At 40.5% G+C, this 16919-nt stretch overlaps 1 protein-coding gene across 10 annotated transcripts in view; it reads left to right on the forward strand.

Annotated features, from left to right (window-relative positions):
• col11a1a (collagen, type XI, alpha 1a) overlaps positions 1-16919 on the forward strand; it is a 72228-nt gene that overhangs the window by 37678 nt on the left and 17631 nt on the right. For all 10 annotated transcript variants that reach the window (XM_020087721.2, XM_069512781.1, XM_020087722.2 and 7 more), the window contains 15 exons: positions 80-133; positions 810-854; positions 1028-1081; positions 1304-1348; positions 2834-2887; positions 3495-3548; positions 6510-6563; positions 6697-6804; positions 9356-9445; positions 10605-10658; positions 12734-12841; positions 12962-13069; positions 13874-13927; positions 14092-14145; positions 14311-14418. In XM_020087721.2, coding sequence (XP_019943280.2) covers positions 80-133; positions 810-854; positions 1028-1081; positions 1304-1348; positions 2834-2887; positions 3495-3548; positions 6510-6563; positions 6697-6804; positions 9356-9445; positions 10605-10658; positions 12734-12841; positions 12962-13069; positions 13874-13927; positions 14092-14145; positions 14311-14418 — 1044 coding nt within the window. The remainder of the gene's footprint in view (positions 1-79; positions 134-809; positions 855-1027; positions 1082-1303; positions 1349-2833; positions 2888-3494; positions 3549-6509; positions 6564-6696; positions 6805-9355; positions 9446-10604; positions 10659-12733; positions 12842-12961; positions 13070-13873; positions 13928-14091; positions 14146-14310; positions 14419-16919) is intronic.

Below are 16919 nucleotides of genomic sequence, written 5' to 3' on the forward strand. Positions count from 1 at the left end.
TTATCATGCATGCTGTGACCCACCCAGCCTCTTGCTTGATTTTCTCATTTCCCTCCATATCTCCCTCTCTTATTGACAGGGCTCGAGCGGCTTCCCTGGTTTCCCTGGAGCCAATGGAGAGAAAGGAGCCAGGGTAAGTAAAGACACACACACAAACACACACACACACACACACACACACACACACACACACACACACACACACACACACACACACACACACACACTGTGCCTGTTTGTGTATGACAGTCACCACTCCATCATATTCTCCCAGAAAAGAAAATATATTCCCATGAAGAACAAAACAAAAGGCATGGACACAATCATGCCTTCATGAAGTACCCTGATTTCTAGGCTTGGAAAAATCAGCGTTGAGTGCTGAGAAATTATTCAAGGTACAGGTTTGACTAAAACTATTGATCATCGGCAACTAAGTACAACAGAGTAGTAATGGACACTTTGAAGAACATTAGCTCACTCAAAATAAATCACTATGAAATACATTTTTCCTAATCAGATTTTGTCTGGTGTCGACTCAGAAGCAGAAAACCATTTTGCAGTGATTGTAGAAATATTGTCACTGTATATATTTGAAGGCTGTTTCTGCTGCTGTCGTCAGCCAAGCAGTGGAAATATTACTTCCATTCAAAAAGAGTGCTTATTGTAGCTGTGAAGACACAACTCTGGGACTTTTTGTTGTCCTGAGGAAATTTGCACATTTTTCCAACAATTACTTCAATGATCGAGACAAGAAGTGTATGAGTTTGTGAGAGTTCCTGAATGTATTTCCTTTTTTCTGAATCCAATAGGGTGTTGCAGGTAAAGCTGGTCCAAGAGGGCAAAGAGGTCCAACGGTATGTACTGCTCCTGCCATGATTATATTATTAATGAAGTAATTGAATAGTGTTAAGTCCTCTTTTATTGTTGTTCCACTTGAATGATATTCATACTGACAGTGTTACAGTTTGACTTCATTATATAACACTGCTGTAAGGTTTTGTGTTTGTCTTTATTTTTTTCTCTGTAGGGTCCTCGCGGTGGACGAGGAGCCAGGGGTCCAACAGGAAAACCAGGTCCCAAGGTATAAATACTAAACTCAGTAAAACACAACTGTCACACTGATTTCAGGCTTATCACTGGGTTGCATTAGTGAAACACTGTATTCAAGGTAATAATGAAACTTAAATTGAAAATTGTGACATATATCTGACCTTCTACTGCTTCCACCCAGGCCCTCGCCAAATATGCATAATGTGAAATTGAAGGTAAATATACACTGATGATATATTCTTGTGTGTTTCAGGGCACATCAGGCAACGATGGTCCTCCAGGACCGCCCGGTGAGAGAGTAAGTCCATGTTAACACACGTTCTACTATGAAGATGTCAGTGCTGTGGAGTCTGTTCAATCTCTGAGCTTTTATTCTGGTCAAACCCTCCAGATTTGAAAGATAATGAGAACTGTGAGTTCTGACTGGTCAATAAGGAAAATCTTTTAGCTGCCGAAGTTTTTTTAGGAGGAAAACTTTTGCTTAAATTTCATGTTCCTATCTTCATCTTACAGAGAGCAGTATAACTGTTCTTTCCCTTCGGCCTCAGTCCTCAGAGTTTTAATTAAGTACATTTCTCATCTGCAGCGTTTTGAACTGATGATCAAACGAAAGACAAAAGAAAATGGTCCAGAGTTAGATTTATAGGATGGTTTCTTCGTAGTGTGGAAACCCTGTGTGGCGAACTCAGTAGCAAAATTAACAATCTCTGCAGTTGCTTCACAGTAAAAGCCTTCCAGCGGTGCTAGCTTATTTAATACCCGTTGTATTTCCAGTGGAGTTTTAGAGCAATTAGATTTTTTTGCTGGGCAACAAAGAAAATCTAAGGAAGACATGAAACAAAACAGTCAGCTGCAGCATGAGCTCAGTTTGTGTTAACGCTACACACAGAGAAGCAGATTTTATTACGACTCTGACAGAGCTCGACAGGGAGTCTGTCAGAGAACATCCTCCCTTCTGTTAGATAAAATACATAACAGGGATAAAAGCAAGACAAGCAAAGAAACTCAGTGATGGTAAGGTGACCCATCATTTACTTTAATAAGGTTTACTTATTTTATTGGTTTCTACTTTCCTTGTTTTCACTTGTTTTCTATCTCTTCAATCGCTTTGCTATCACATATGTAACTGGCCATCTCAAAACTCCAATGTCACAAGTTTTCTAATTTGAGGAATTTACGTGACCTATAAATGTATTGTTATTATTATCAGTATGTTAGAATACAATAGATCATTCTGGGTCATTAATGCAATGTACAAGGGAATAACTTCCAGTGATCCCTATTATTTGGCTTATATCACTTAATCACAGCCCTTTGCCCTTTGATATTAACCTGTGGATTTGAAGGAAGCTGACCTTTATCTCACAGAGCAGTTTATTTGCTTACTAAAGACTGAAATTTTCCCTTTCAAAAAATACCACTCCTCCGGCATTTGATAACTCTAAGATTAAACCAAGTTGGACTAATAAAAAGACAGAGAGACCTTATGATTCCACAATTTACTCTGCAGCACGATTATGGATGAAACCTTTTCTTTTATGCATTGTGCCACTCCACTGTGCTCCCTGTAATGACTTAGAGTTACTAGCATAGACTCTGTGGGATGATGAACAGTGACTCGCTCACCCTTATAATTTTGGTTCATTTTCTGCACTGAATAACTTTCATTTTCTCTTCTGGAAAAAGTCTCAACATCCACATGATGTCCATTCAGCTTCTAATCATTTTGTGTAGTTTTTTCCCTTGTGCATCTCTCATCTATCTGTGTCTGTGCTGATTGCAGGGACCTCAAGGACCTCAGGGACCTGTGGGCTTCCCTGGACCAAAGGGCCCCCCTGTGAGTTTTTCTCCTCCACCAATATAAGCCATCGAAAGCTCGACGTAAAACCACCAGCAGTGAAATTATGCCATTTGAAGCTCATTCCTGAGGCACAATGTCTACACTCTCACTTCCTTTACTGTATTAATAGCAAATTAGGCTCATTTGCAAACCTTATAAGTCACGATCGATTCAATCTGAGTAGTTCATCGGGTGCAGTAATATATAGCAATATCCATAAATCTGTGCAGGGATCATTAACAGTTATTGAAGCAGAACCCATTTTCTCACTCTCCAATTGAAGCGGTCGACAAGTGGTAATTTCCACCTATCGATTCAAGTTTAGATTCATAGCTGGCTCTTCAACCAGTGATCTGATTCTTATTAAAAAAAAGAAGCAGAGCCTGTTATTTTTCCATTAGTGTTCCGCTAGTCTAACTATAATTATGTTTGTACTGTATATTGCGCCCAAAGCATTTGCACAAAATTGCAACAATAAAATCTCATTGCTCAGAAAAATAAACCTTTAGTCCAACACCAGGGCCAATTTTGTAGTGCCATCGTGTGATGATAGTGAATGTACTGGGTAGCATGTTAAAAGTGACTTTCAATTTCTACACAACAGGGACCAGCTGGAAAAGATGGGCTGCCCGGACACCCTGGCCAGCGAGGAGAAACGGTGAGTATCCTGTGTGGCCTCTGCCTCTAACCTCTCACCAAGTCTGGAAACATAGGACCTCACATCTACTTAAGAACTCAATGTTACTTCATTTTTCACTCTCGGACAGGTCCATTACATTTTCACAGCAGTTGCAAATATAGGAATGTATCTCCTCCTTTAGAGGTTTTAGAAAAAATGTTCTAAGAATGTCAAAAAAAGATGTTTAATAATGAAATGTGTTAAATTGTGACATGACAAGACAGTATAAAAAACTTTTTTAAGTTGCTCAGTTTAATCCCAAAAGATCTCTAGCTCTGCAGAGTCCAACACACACCAACACAGACACACTACTCCTCCACTTCCTTTCTCTATTGCTCTTGTATTCAGGAGATTTTTATCAGTGATACAACATCTCAATAGGACACCAAAGGGGCAGACCTGTCAAAGCAAAAGTCTGAAGATACAGAACATTGTCTGAGACATTCACACAAAAACATGCACATGCACACACCTGTCTGAGGAGAGCCAGATGGTTCAGACACTGATGGACTTCAGGAAGCTGGGGAAACATCTTTTTTCTGTCAGTGGTAATTGGCAAGTTTGCTAATATCCACTGACAGGAAACTGTACTTTTTGTCCAGTTGCAACAAGGTTGAAGTGACACTTCCTGGACGTGGTTGAAGTGACACTTCCTCCTCTACAATATCTGAGCAATAACAACACTAACTAATTATTTTATGATAGCCTGGAGGATTTTTTCAAGAGGCAGTTCTGAGCTTAAAGAGAAATTGCTGCGTTAAATCTGCCCCGATATTGCATAAACGCAGTATCCAAAAGACACAAAATTCATCAACAACAAAAGAAAAAACAAAGCAGGGTTTGATCACACATCTAGTTGCAATCTCATGCTCTTGGATTCGATTCCCCCTCACTTGGTATGCATCGGTGCACCATGGTTTGATGAGGCTCAGAGGGAAATAAATTCCACTAAAAGCTTGACAGATCATCGCCTCTATCATTAAAGCTTCCCTTACCACTTGCCTCTTTCCTATAGATAACGTAATACACCACACACACGAGTGCTTCCCTCCCTCTGCTGCTGTACAAGTAACAACGGAAGAGTCTTCATTAAGGTGTTTATGGCTGTAGATTTATGGTCTGATGAGCAGGCTTCACAAGCATGCAATATGAGAATTGATCACGGCAATAAAGATGCTCAAAGCCCTGGCAACACACATTGCATTTGAGGAAGTGCAGATAAAGATTTGAGTTTCTGTCTCTGAGTCAGGGTCGATGCCGTAACTGAACGACCTGAGGGTTGCATCAACATAAATCACAACATGCCCTGATCAATAAGCTTGGAGTAATAAGGCAGTCAGGATCGGCCTTCTCAGAGCTGGGATTTAAAAACTTTGATTGGCTGTGGGATAACAAGTTACAAATAAAATGAGGGTGACCGAGGGATCCAAGGATCATTTGGAAATCAAAATGAAAAGTCACTGTACAAAGGACACTCTGCCCACAGAGCTTTAGCTCAATGCTAATCACTGTCTGTCATCGTCATCACTAACATGCCCGGAAATACACCAGCATTTAGCAGCTTGTGACGGTCTCGATTACATTATGAGATCTCTGTTAAGGTTACCAGTCTTTCTTTGTTTCACCTGTAGACTCTTGCTGCATTGATTCAGTGAACCTCTGAGCTTCATGCTGGGTTCACATTTGTTGAAAACATTGGATAGATACTGTAATTGGAAAAAGACTTAAACTAATGCAGATTGAATTGTTCCTCTCCCAGAAGACAGAAGTTCATCTGATTTGTGCTTTAGTGTTGAGTCTTATATCCTTTTTCTTTGTCCTGTTCTGCTTTTTGAATCACAACATATCCACTGGAAATACTGTAATGCAAATCAGTAAACTTGTAGTAGAAGTTTATCGTTCAACTTCTGTGTTTTCCCCTGAAGAGCACTGTGCTAACTCTTAAAGGACGATTATTATTAATATCGTTATTATTAATAGCAGAGTCGAGCAAGCAGGGTATTGTTTTCACCCATCTCTGTGTTAACTCTTCCACAGTCCTGAAAATGACATAGAGGACTATAGACACCGCCTAAAGCTTATATAGAACCAAAAACAGTGTATGATTATATAGTAGGGACTTGTTATGAAATCAGAAAATTACGTAACGTAGTATCATGCATTTACTTTTGCAACCAATAAAAACTGAAACACAATCAATATGGTATAAATGACACGATGACGTCATTTTGAAATGGCATTATTAAACCTACAATATTAAAAAGGTATTGCCTGATCAGAGTATATACAGTGTGCCACCTCTCTGAAATTCAGCAATGACTAAATCTAGGTTCACAGTGGCACAATGATAATACCACTGGCTTATGAAGTTGTGGCTTATGAGGTAGCTAGCAGATGCCTAATTACACATTCACATGCTCACTCTGAGCATCATTATCATCTCAGGTGTCAGGTATCTGGATACTAGGCTTTTTGCTCTGGGTTGTTTTTGTCTCATTAACACTATGATTAAAGGAATCTTGTTAGATGTTGTATGTTCTTGTCCCTGGTCAGGTACAGTAAACAACATGAATATGCATCGCCTTAACGTCTGGTTTGATTCCACCTGAGGATCTTTGTCTCATCTCTACATTTCCTATTTCTTTCAGCAACTTTCTAATGATTGCAGTTTTTAGATAATGAACACCTGCAGTACCTGCAGCTGTTTATTACCCAGCATTGTAATATAACAGGATCTGTCCTTGATTTGAGAACATAACCTGAAAAAGCCTCTTGATCCTACATCAAGGAAACACACACAACCTAAATCCCTGCTTATCGGCTGAAACAAATTCCAGAAGAATCGATATGGTTTCTTTATTTTTGGCTTTATTAGATACATTGTGTGTTTCTGTTGTTGTTATAAACTCTGTCAGTGAGACTTCGTCATCTCTCTCTCAGGGTTTCCAAGGCAAAACTGGTCCACCAGGCCCAGGAGGTGTTGTTGGACCCCAGGTAATGTTCCATTTTAATAAGAAGGATTACATGAACATTTTATGTATGATTCAAATAATATTGTTATGTTTGATTCATATAATACTGTTATGTTGAACTCTAAATAATATAAAACTGTGTGATATCCTCCCAGGGACCCACTGGAGAGACCGGTCCTGTTGGAGAGAGAGGCCACCCTGGACCCCCAGGTCCACCAGGAGAACAGGGTCTTCCAGGTGCTGCTGGCAAGGAGGGAGCAAAGGTAGAAAAAACAAAACTGGCCAACATTTACTTTTTAGGGCTTAAACCAATCATATACATTTTCTGTACTGAACAGTAGTTAGCTGTAAAAAAATATTAATCTGAAATAAATGCTCATTTATTTTATCATAGTAGCACAACATACACTTTCTCTCCCCTTCTCTCCCTCACTGCATAACAGATACACATCGTAATTCGTTAACAAAGGGCAAGCTCTGCTTTTCTCATGTGCCATAATAAATTTGTGTTAGTTACACATAAGAGAGAGAGCCAGTGAGGTTGATATAGAGATCAACAGAATATAGGCAGGCTGAAAATGTAACTTATGCAGTTGCAATTATTGTAGATGATTTGATTTAGCAGAGGTAGCCTGCTGCATTCACAAGCAGTTACGTTTCTTGAGGGCATGCAAAGCTAAGTAGACTACTGGATTGCTTAAATAAAACAGGGAGAAAGCAGGAATAAATCTGTAACGTTGAATTCACCCAGTCTCGCCATCACTCTCACTCTGGCAAGCGAATGCGGAAGATACAGTAGCTGAGATTCAGGGAGCATCTGGCTTCATTCCCTCCCTCCCTCTGCGGGTCTATCTGCCCAGCAATTGAGTGCCCATTAGGAGCAGACAGTAGCCATTTTCTAGAAGTATGGGCAGCTCCAAACCACCACCCTGACTCCCAGGAGCACTCAGCATGCCCCTGCTCCCCATCCCCTCCTTCAGATCCTCATTTTCTCCCCTTCTTCCCCAAGCAGACAGTTTAATCAAGTCCATCGGCTAACTCTAAACCCTCCGCCACTCACAGACCCACTTCCCTCCCCGCTCTGCTCAGGCCCGTGCATCAGTATGCCAGGGACACTTTGTTGAGGTCTTGGCAGCAGAGCCCAAATCCTCTTATACCTCTCAAGCCAACTCTTCTGTGCCTCCCTGTTTACAGATAAAGTCAGCCTGCCAACAGAAAAGAAAAGAGAAAGAACTCAGGAGTAACTTTTTGTGAAGTCAAATGTCTTGGTTTTAGAAATGTTGTGTAGAAAACAAAACCAAGAACTGAATAAAGTTACCTTGCAGCAAATTGTTGGCATGGTTCCTTTGAGTTTTAGAGTTGAGTCTGTGAGGTGTAGGAAGATGGAGGAGCGTGCAAACAGATTCAGAAGCTGACATCTTTGTATTATTGTAGCAAGCAGTCAGAAAGGTTTCTGTCCATATATTTTTGGAGTCGCCCCTGAACCTTTGTGCATTTGAGCTTTTATTCACACGTCTTAAACAAATTAAAACCTGTCTCCAATCACACAATATGTGTAAAAGGCCATCATCTATCTGCTTCATGTTGTGGCTGATCATGTGAATGTATAATCAGTGTTAAGGCTTGTGTATTGACTGTGTAGATGGTGCTAATGATTCCACGGAAAGCCTACATACTTCAAACTAATTGCAGCTAATGGCCCATTAAGATGCATGTCAGCTACAAAACAAGTACACATCTGTTGCTGGTGTGATGTACAAAGCCATCAGTGTATATAATATTTGCTTGTCATTTGCTTTTCAATCTGTATTCTTATTTTTTAGAGCCCTTTCTTGTTCAGCTACCAGCTGTGCATAGTAGTACTTCATGTTTAATACATAAATGCTGGAACATGTGTTCATATACACATTTCGCCAGGGGGGCTCAGAGGAGGTAAACATTTCTGAAGTTGGGTGTACTGCAGTTTTTAAGAATTAGCTGTCATGTGACATCATGTCAAGACCAATTTATCATTTCACAAGCAAAAACATCACATTCAATTTGAGTATGTGTTTTAAACAAAACAACGAGATACTCTAAAAGAGAAAAGTTCTAGTTTCTGAATTTGCTGTTGCAAAGACTGAATTTGAACAAAGTGAAAGTGAAAGTGAAACTAAAATGTGCCGTTGTGTAGAAAGTACCTTTGTGAGCTTCAGTCAGTGGATCGACAGCTTGAGATTCAAGTTTCTATATAAGGTGACCAAAGGTAACAGCGTTACAGCAGGAGATAGATAATAAAGAAAATTCTTATAAAGCAGATTTTACTCTAATGAAAATGAACACATACTGTAATTTTACCTCGGTAGAGAAGATTTCAGGGAGGAAGCAGATAAGACAAAAGTTTCCCCCTTCATCCAAACACACTTCTCACACCTTACTGGACAAGTACACTGGCTTTGACTGTTTGGCTTTCACAAGTCATTCCTCCTATGTCAAAAAAGGACAACAGCTGAAACTCTGTCACATTTATCACACAGTAAAGGCACAAGTACTTTTTTTTCATGAGGTTGTGGATGCTAGTCTCTTTATCTGCACATCCTCCTTTGAATTTTCCATATTTGAATGTAATCTTATCTTATCTATCTTGGAGAAAATTTTGCTCCTCAGATATTTAGAAAATTTTTTTTCCTGTTGTACAGCGGCAAACATTTTTTCATGCACTGTAATTTGAATCACTCATGAAAGAAAACATGCTCATTATAAGTATTGTGATATTGTATGATGCACCATGTTGTGAACCATACTAACCCTGACTATGTGTGACTGTGTGTTCAGGGAGACCCTGGACCACAGGGATCCACAGGTAAAGATGGTCCCCCTGGCCTTCGAGGCTTCCCTGGAGAGCGCGGTCTACCTGGTGCCACGGTAAGCCCTCCCCTCCACCTCCACTTCTTCATCATTGCTTCCCTTAATATGCGTCTGCTAATAGAAAATGACAGAAGTTTGCTACATTACACATGAGCCAGGAACTCTGTAGAGCCACTCACTTCATGAGAGACATCAGCCTTGGAATTCGCTCCCAGTAATCTATCTGGTGGAGGAGAAATCTGAAGCGACATCTTACAAATGAATAGGCGTGCCTCTGCATCGCTCTAACGCCACTCACACCACTGTTTTAACAGCAGCAATGCATCATGGGCCACTGTTATGGAAGCAAGCAGTTGTCTGGATACAAAGTCTTAAATCTTTCCTGAGTTTAGGTCAAGGACTTGAATTGTTTTCCATATTTCAGTGCTATTATTTTTTAGGGTCAGCAAAGATATTAGTTTTTCCTTGGTATGCATTATTTACTTAATAAATTATTAAATAGGACACATTAGCAAATAGACTGTGGCGGCTCTACTGTGGGGACAGGGAGTGATGCGTGGAGCCTGGATCCTCAAGGTCAGTCAGACTCTGCAGGGCAGCAGCACCACTGATTGTTTCCTGCCGTTGTAATTTACTCCAGCACACAGCCAGCAGAGACTCATTACCCATACTGCCATGCACTCTTTTGTGGCCCACAAGGGAGCAACACACATACACACATTCACACACTCTTTGTGTTATTGACAAACAGGAAATGTCACATGCATGAAACACACTGTCCAGACAGCTGCATGAAAACCATAAGTTAGCATGTGCAGAAAATATAAACACTGTATGAATTCCACATAAACACAATCATTTGTACCCACCACTTATGTGCAATAAAATTCCCCACTCTCCAGCTATAGTATCCACAAGAAAGGATTGATATGTGTGAAGGGATTGTTACTGATCATGCATGCAGGTTTTTCCTTGTATTATGTTTTATGGCCTCTGATTAATGCTGGTGGTCTCTCAGGATGGAAGTGACAAGGCAATGATATTTCCTAGGGAAGTGCTTACAGGTGGTGTTTGGCTCAAGTGACAAAACAGCAAAGGAATACAGGATTGGTGCCTGATGATGGAGCTGTTGAAATGCAGGGCTGCATAGGCACATATAACATATTTACAGCTCTGTCAAGAAAGTACTCACGTCTTTATTGTCCTTTTTCCTCAGGGCCCTGCTGGTCTGAAGGGAGGAGAGGGGCCCCAGGGTCCACCCGGTCCTGTTGTAAGTACACTGATATCTGAATTCAAAGCACCTTTGGGAAATTCACAAAAAAAATGTATTTCCTCGATGTATTGGATTTTTAGATTTGTGTTATTTCTTATTGCGGATGCTTGCATATTTCATGTTTTTGTGACCCCTGCATGTGCCAAGAAGCAGAGGACAGTTTATATAGATTTAAAAAAGATTTAAAAGAGGAATTTAAATGGCTGTAAGAATCTATTTCAGTCTGCAATTCCCCCTTAAAAAGAAAAGATAAAAAAGTAACTGCTTAGTCATCTGTATGTTTGCAGGGAGGTTTTTGTCTGTTTCAGGCAAAACAACAAACAGAAAGTTATTTATGTGTTTGAGCCTTTATTGCCTGGGGTAAAATTGGATGAGATGTATGCTCTTTTTCCGATGGCCAGTGTTGCCAACTCTTGAATTTACACTCACTCTCACATTCTTCAGATGTCCAGTGCGTATCCCACTGCAGCAGATAGACTAGGTGTTTTGCTTGAGGACATCACAACTGTAGCTATACAGGAAGACAAGTCTTGTGATTTTTCTTCAGTAGGAATCAGATCTGATGCAGAGACAAAGAAAACCGACATTAGTAAATCAAACACAGTAAATTAATTCAATTGTAGCAAGTGAACTAAGTACACGTGTAACACTTATATAAAGTCATTAAGCTATTGTAGTCACGTCGGCTGCAGGTAATTTACAATTTTTTATTCATCATTTCATATCATCTCGTCCCACTGCACACAGCGACTCCAAAGCGATGTGCGAGAGTGGCTGGGTATCAACACTGTGTGCTTCATTGCCTCCTGGCACACAGACCCAAACAAACACACACACACACACACACACACACACAACTGGGAGAAAATCCATATGGTGAGTCACAGTGTCTAGTCATCCCGGGCGTCGCTCCAACACATCCCTCATCAGTCCCAGGAGGTCGCATCCTGGCACTAAGCACCTCAGATCGTCACAGGGAGATTCTTTATAAAACATATTGTGTGGTTGCCATGATGTCTCAGACTGTTGCTGTCACAACAGTTATTTCTTAATCCCTAATCAGAACAGGTGTTTGCTTTATTCGCTTTTCAACCACCTACGTGTTTTGTCAGCGACTGAAGTAATAACAACTGCAAAATATCAGCATCTAAAAATAAGTCTTTGCATGAAACATCTTTCAGGAAAAAAAACAACTAGCCTGAGGTTTTAATTGTACATTAAACAACAAAATCAAATATAGGTAAAGGTTATTAATATCAGTTAAAAGGCACATTTAAACATCTAAAACTCACATTCTGTTAAGGATAGTTTTGTGAATTTTCTTTATCATAGTCTTTATGTCAGAACTACTAATACAAGAAAACTGTCTGTATTTGAAACCATGGTCTTTTTTACAGTTTCAAAAAGAAAAAGCTTCATTCCAAACAGGCAGGTTTAGAACAGGAACTGCACAAGCTAAATAAAAAACCCAACTGTCTATATTTGTACTTTGGTTTTGCTTTTACGGTTTGCAGGTAAGGTTGTCTCCTTGGAGGAGATAAAAGTAGTGTGCATGCAGGTAAACAGAGAGTTGACTTAGTGCAGCAGATATAAAAAATGCTGAGTGTCATTCTCCATGATGTTTTATGGATATTGGTGAATTCTGTTTGTGAGTACTGATACACAGCAGCAGCAGCCTCTTTCTTTCTTTCTGAAATGCATTTCCAGCAGCAGTAGCGCGAGAGAAACCGGGACGTCAGTTTGCCGGCAGCAGATAATGCCGGCTGCTTCCAAGGAGAAACACTGCTTTAATAGAACTTAAAAGCCACCTGTTACTGTGTGTGGCCCCTGCTGTTTTTTAATTATTCCTCTGGAATTGGTTTGTCTCTGTTTGTTGATCCATTAGTGGAAGAACTCAGCTGGCTCTAGCTTTGCATATGTCTAATGGTTGTTGTCCAGCATACAGGGATTATATTTACAGACAGCCTTACAAAACATGAGATATGTGTCGTCTCCACAATAAAGAAAAACCTGCCTTCTGCCTTTTAGGGATTAATTTTATTACTCATCACGTCTCTTTCTGTCTCACACAGGGTTCTCCTGGTGAGAGAGGTTCTGCTGGTCAAGCTGGTCCCATTGGCTTGTCTGGTAGACCTGGCCCTCAGGGTCCTCCAGGTCCTGCTGGTGAGAAGGGAGCACCTGTAAGTATTTTTTTTTCCTTCCCACACAGGTTTCTTTTTGCCCCTTTCCTTCCTTTGAACTTCACCTCTGCTGTTTGTATGTTCAAAATATAATTTCAAAAGATATTGTTGTTCCTTTAGGGTGAGAAAGGGCCTCAAGGTCCGGCTGGTCGTGATGGTGTCCAGGGTCCCGTTGGTCTGCCTGGGCCCGCTGGACCTCAGGGTCCACCTGGAGAAGACGGTGACAAGGTCGGTCAACCACACTCAGGATAAGGCAAATGTACAAAATGCAATTCAGGCTGGGTGTGGTGGTTAACCTCCTCCCAAGGGTCCTGCCCACTATATTCAGTATATATATATATATATATATATATATATATATACACACACACGTTACTTTTTACCCCCAATCCCATGTCCTACAACTCCTCCATCTATTTTCTGCCCAGGTCCCTATTATTTGTTTGTAGTTTTTTAAATCTACAGATACAAAAGAGAAAGAAAAAGCTGCTAGTTTTCCCACTGAAAATCATGTGATGTATGTGATGTCCTGGGTGAAGGGTACCCATGTCAGATTACATGTTTTGTCTCACCACCACCCATCTTGTCCTGTCGATTCAGTTACTCCTTCTCCATCCCCAGACTGGGATGCATTTTGGGACTGAACAATTTTACCAATCAGTCTTCATCCTCATGTTCTCACTCAGACCATCTGTATGGAAATATGTTTCTCTCTTCTCTGAACTGTTTCCTACCTCATCACCAAATGTGCTAGTGCAAAATTTAAAATCTGTCAGAAGAGATGTAAAAGTAAAATACTGTTGCTCGTTTCCTGCAATCATTATGTCCCTTCAGGTTTCTATTCCATACATATGTCACTGCAGTGGTTTGCTATGGAAAAAACTAAATGATAAAAAACAGAATTTTCCATATATGTGCAGATAATGGTTGTTGTTTAAATTAGGCTTTTCTGTGATTTTACATAAGCTGTTGACATTTAGATGAAGCAAAGCTGATCTGAGATGGTTGACTGTGTGTGTTTCTCTTTCCTAGGGAGAGGTTGGAGAGCCCGGTCAGAAAGGAAGCAAAGCTGACAAGGGAGAACAGGTGTGTTATGGGAAGCAGTGCCCATTCATTTCTGTGTTGCAGTAATTAAAGTCACTGATGTGTTTTGCTTACACATCTCAAAGCGATACATGATTGCTCTTACTTTTATGTGACCATTATGGGATGTTGTGGGATCAACTTTTTTTCCCCCTGCTTTTGTTCAGGGTCCTCCCGGCCCAGCTGGTCTCCAAGGTCCCATTGGTGCCCCAGGTCCTGCTGTAAGTACTCTACAACTGTCCTGTACTGCATGGACAATCCTGGCAGAAAGACAGACAGGAAAATGGGCAGTTGATTGTATTTCTTAATAGGAGACACTGCGGATAACTGAGATTGAATACATTTTCACTCACTTCTCAAGTAAATGTGTGTTTGTGTTTCCTCAGGGAGCTGATGGAGAGCCTGGTCCCAGAGGTCAGCAGGGTATGTTTGGACAGAAAGGAGATGAAGGCTCCAGAGGTTTCCCTGGACCACCTGGTCCCATCGGTCTGCAGGTTAGTGCTCTTCACGTGTTCACCAAATCATACACACTGGTCCTTTAATGTCAATAATATGAAATGAGACCAAATAAATAATTTAGATGATTTATATATCATGTAACAGTCTAGAGGGAGACCAGCTAATGTAGCATAATTTATAAAAACATGTAATGTCTGTTTCACACACATTTATTTCCAACAAAAATCAGCAGCATATGAAAATCAAAAAGATCAGTTGGTTTTCTGTAGCGATATACAGGTGTTGGGAAGGCACCCACTGGCCCCACTGTGACCACATGTGCCACCATCATATTTTCTATCTGGTTTTGAGGAGAGTCAAAGCTCCAAAGGTTTTCTCATACTTGCTCCCACTATGCTGCAACCATATTGTAACTGGTTTACTGATAGCGTGTCTTCTTCTGTGGTCTCATAGCAGTCACAGGGGATGAGAAACTCATCACTAAGATATAACAATACCGCGTTCTCTATAAGCCCCAGTCCTGGCTTTATCAAGATAATAATAAAAAGACATTTCGTGTGGAGCTACATGTAGCTGCTAAAATTGACTCTTCAGATGAGGAATAGCACACGGCAGGAAAACATGAATCCAGGGCAACACTTCTAAGTCATTTGATACTCTCAATATTGTGGTTCAAAATCTGTTCTATCCTGTTGCCACGCATCCGGTTTTTGCTGTAGGAGGCACGAGACATATAGCTGACTTAAATTGCTGTGGACCCTGATAAACCAAAAGTAAAGAAGTTAAGCATTCATCCTTATGTAATTTATTCTTAGCCTCAAAGGTTTTAATGTTGCCCATAGTCAAAGTAACATCGACAACTGATGAAAAACATTCATACATTCAACGCAGGCAGACACACAAACCTACACTCATGCAGATGCCTACTCAGTATACCCTGCTTTAATAGGATCTGTAATGTGCATTGTATCGGGACCTTGCTTTGACCTTCAGTGATTACCAACCCCCCCGCTCGCATCCCCCTTCCTCTGTCACCTCCTGGGATATGGCTCAACATCAAAATGTTGACATGCCTTGTGGAGAATTCACACACACACTCCAATGACCCTTTGTCAGAGTATATACTGCTTCAGAATGAGGCTTTTCTTCACTGCTATAATTTGCTTTTTGATATGCAGCATTTATGTTGGACAAAATATCCAGTAATGCACTAGCAAACTAGTCTACTGTACAACTATGTTTTATAAAGGTTTTAGCAGTGTAACGATACTAAGGTAAGACCTCCCCTTAGTTTGAGTCAATATTTTAGTAATCATCTGTTTAGTAGTGATCAGCTCCTTAAGCTAAACACTTTAGAAGTTCACTGCAGTGATTGAGGTCATTGTTGTGGTGAAATTACATAGACGACCGCTCGTCATACCAAGGTGCTGTTCTATCTCTGAGCGATTGTGTTCAATGGACTTTTAATTGGAAGTAATACACTTCCCATTGCTATTCCATTAATTGCTTGGACTGACCTGCTCTGATAGTCAGTTCCTTGTCGAACACATTTATAGCGCTGCATAATTAGTAGCACAGCTAACGATCTCAGACTACAGGCAACCTTTACACAGATGTGATTTCTCAGCACGGGCGGAATCAGCAAGCTACACATACTTTGTAGCACAGAAAATAGTTGCAAACATGAGCAAAAACACACATTTAGACGTAGCTCGATGGACAAACACACTTGTCTTTTTTCTCTGCATTGTGAGTATTTGAGGTTGGTTTCAGTGCATAGAGGAATGAATTGATTTTAATCTCTTCCCCCATAACCTTCCACCTTACACTAATGACAAACTGCAGCACACTACAGCAATTTAATCACAGCAATTACCAGTTGAAATGTCAGGGATCAAACGCACGTATGAGGCCCTGGCCAAACTGCTTATTTAACATGCATCGGTGAGCAGGGTCTGCCAAATGTCTGCACCTCGCAGTGAAAATGAAGAAGTCACTGACTGCAACAAGGAGAGCAAACAGACAAGGAGTGTTGTGCTACATGTTTGCTGAGCTGGGTGCAGAATGGCTGAATAACATCATCTCAGTTTTGTCTGAGTATTAATACAGAAGATTAAACTCCCTGTTGTGCTCACACTCTGGTGTAGAGATACCTGATACCTGTATATCACAGAGTCCGTCATGTAAAGCACCTATTGCAGAAAGTCAAATATTTTGATGCAGTTCTTTGCAACATTTAACATGTTTGCTGAAAGGATGGAACTTTTGTCTTGTGTCGCCACTAAGCTGTACTGCTTATGATACTAATAGTGTCGAGTTGTGTTGTTTATTCACTGGAGAGTGACTGATTTGAGGGTCTATGCTTCATCTGCAATTAGACGTGTTGTTGACCTTGCTCAGCACAGGCTCACTAAATATAGATACAGATAATAGGACTACACTGCAGTTAAAATATAGATTCAGATGATTCATTTATGCACATTCTGACTAACAGATATGCAATATTTAATATTTCAGTGCTGCGCTACAAATTTAT

Source organism: Paralichthys olivaceus, chromosome 17 (genome assembly GCF_024713975.1).
Source record: "Paralichthys olivaceus isolate ysfri-2021 chromosome 17, ASM2471397v2, whole genome shotgun sequence".
Taxonomy (NCBI): domain Eukaryota; kingdom Metazoa; phylum Chordata; class Actinopteri; order Pleuronectiformes; family Paralichthyidae; genus Paralichthys; species Paralichthys olivaceus.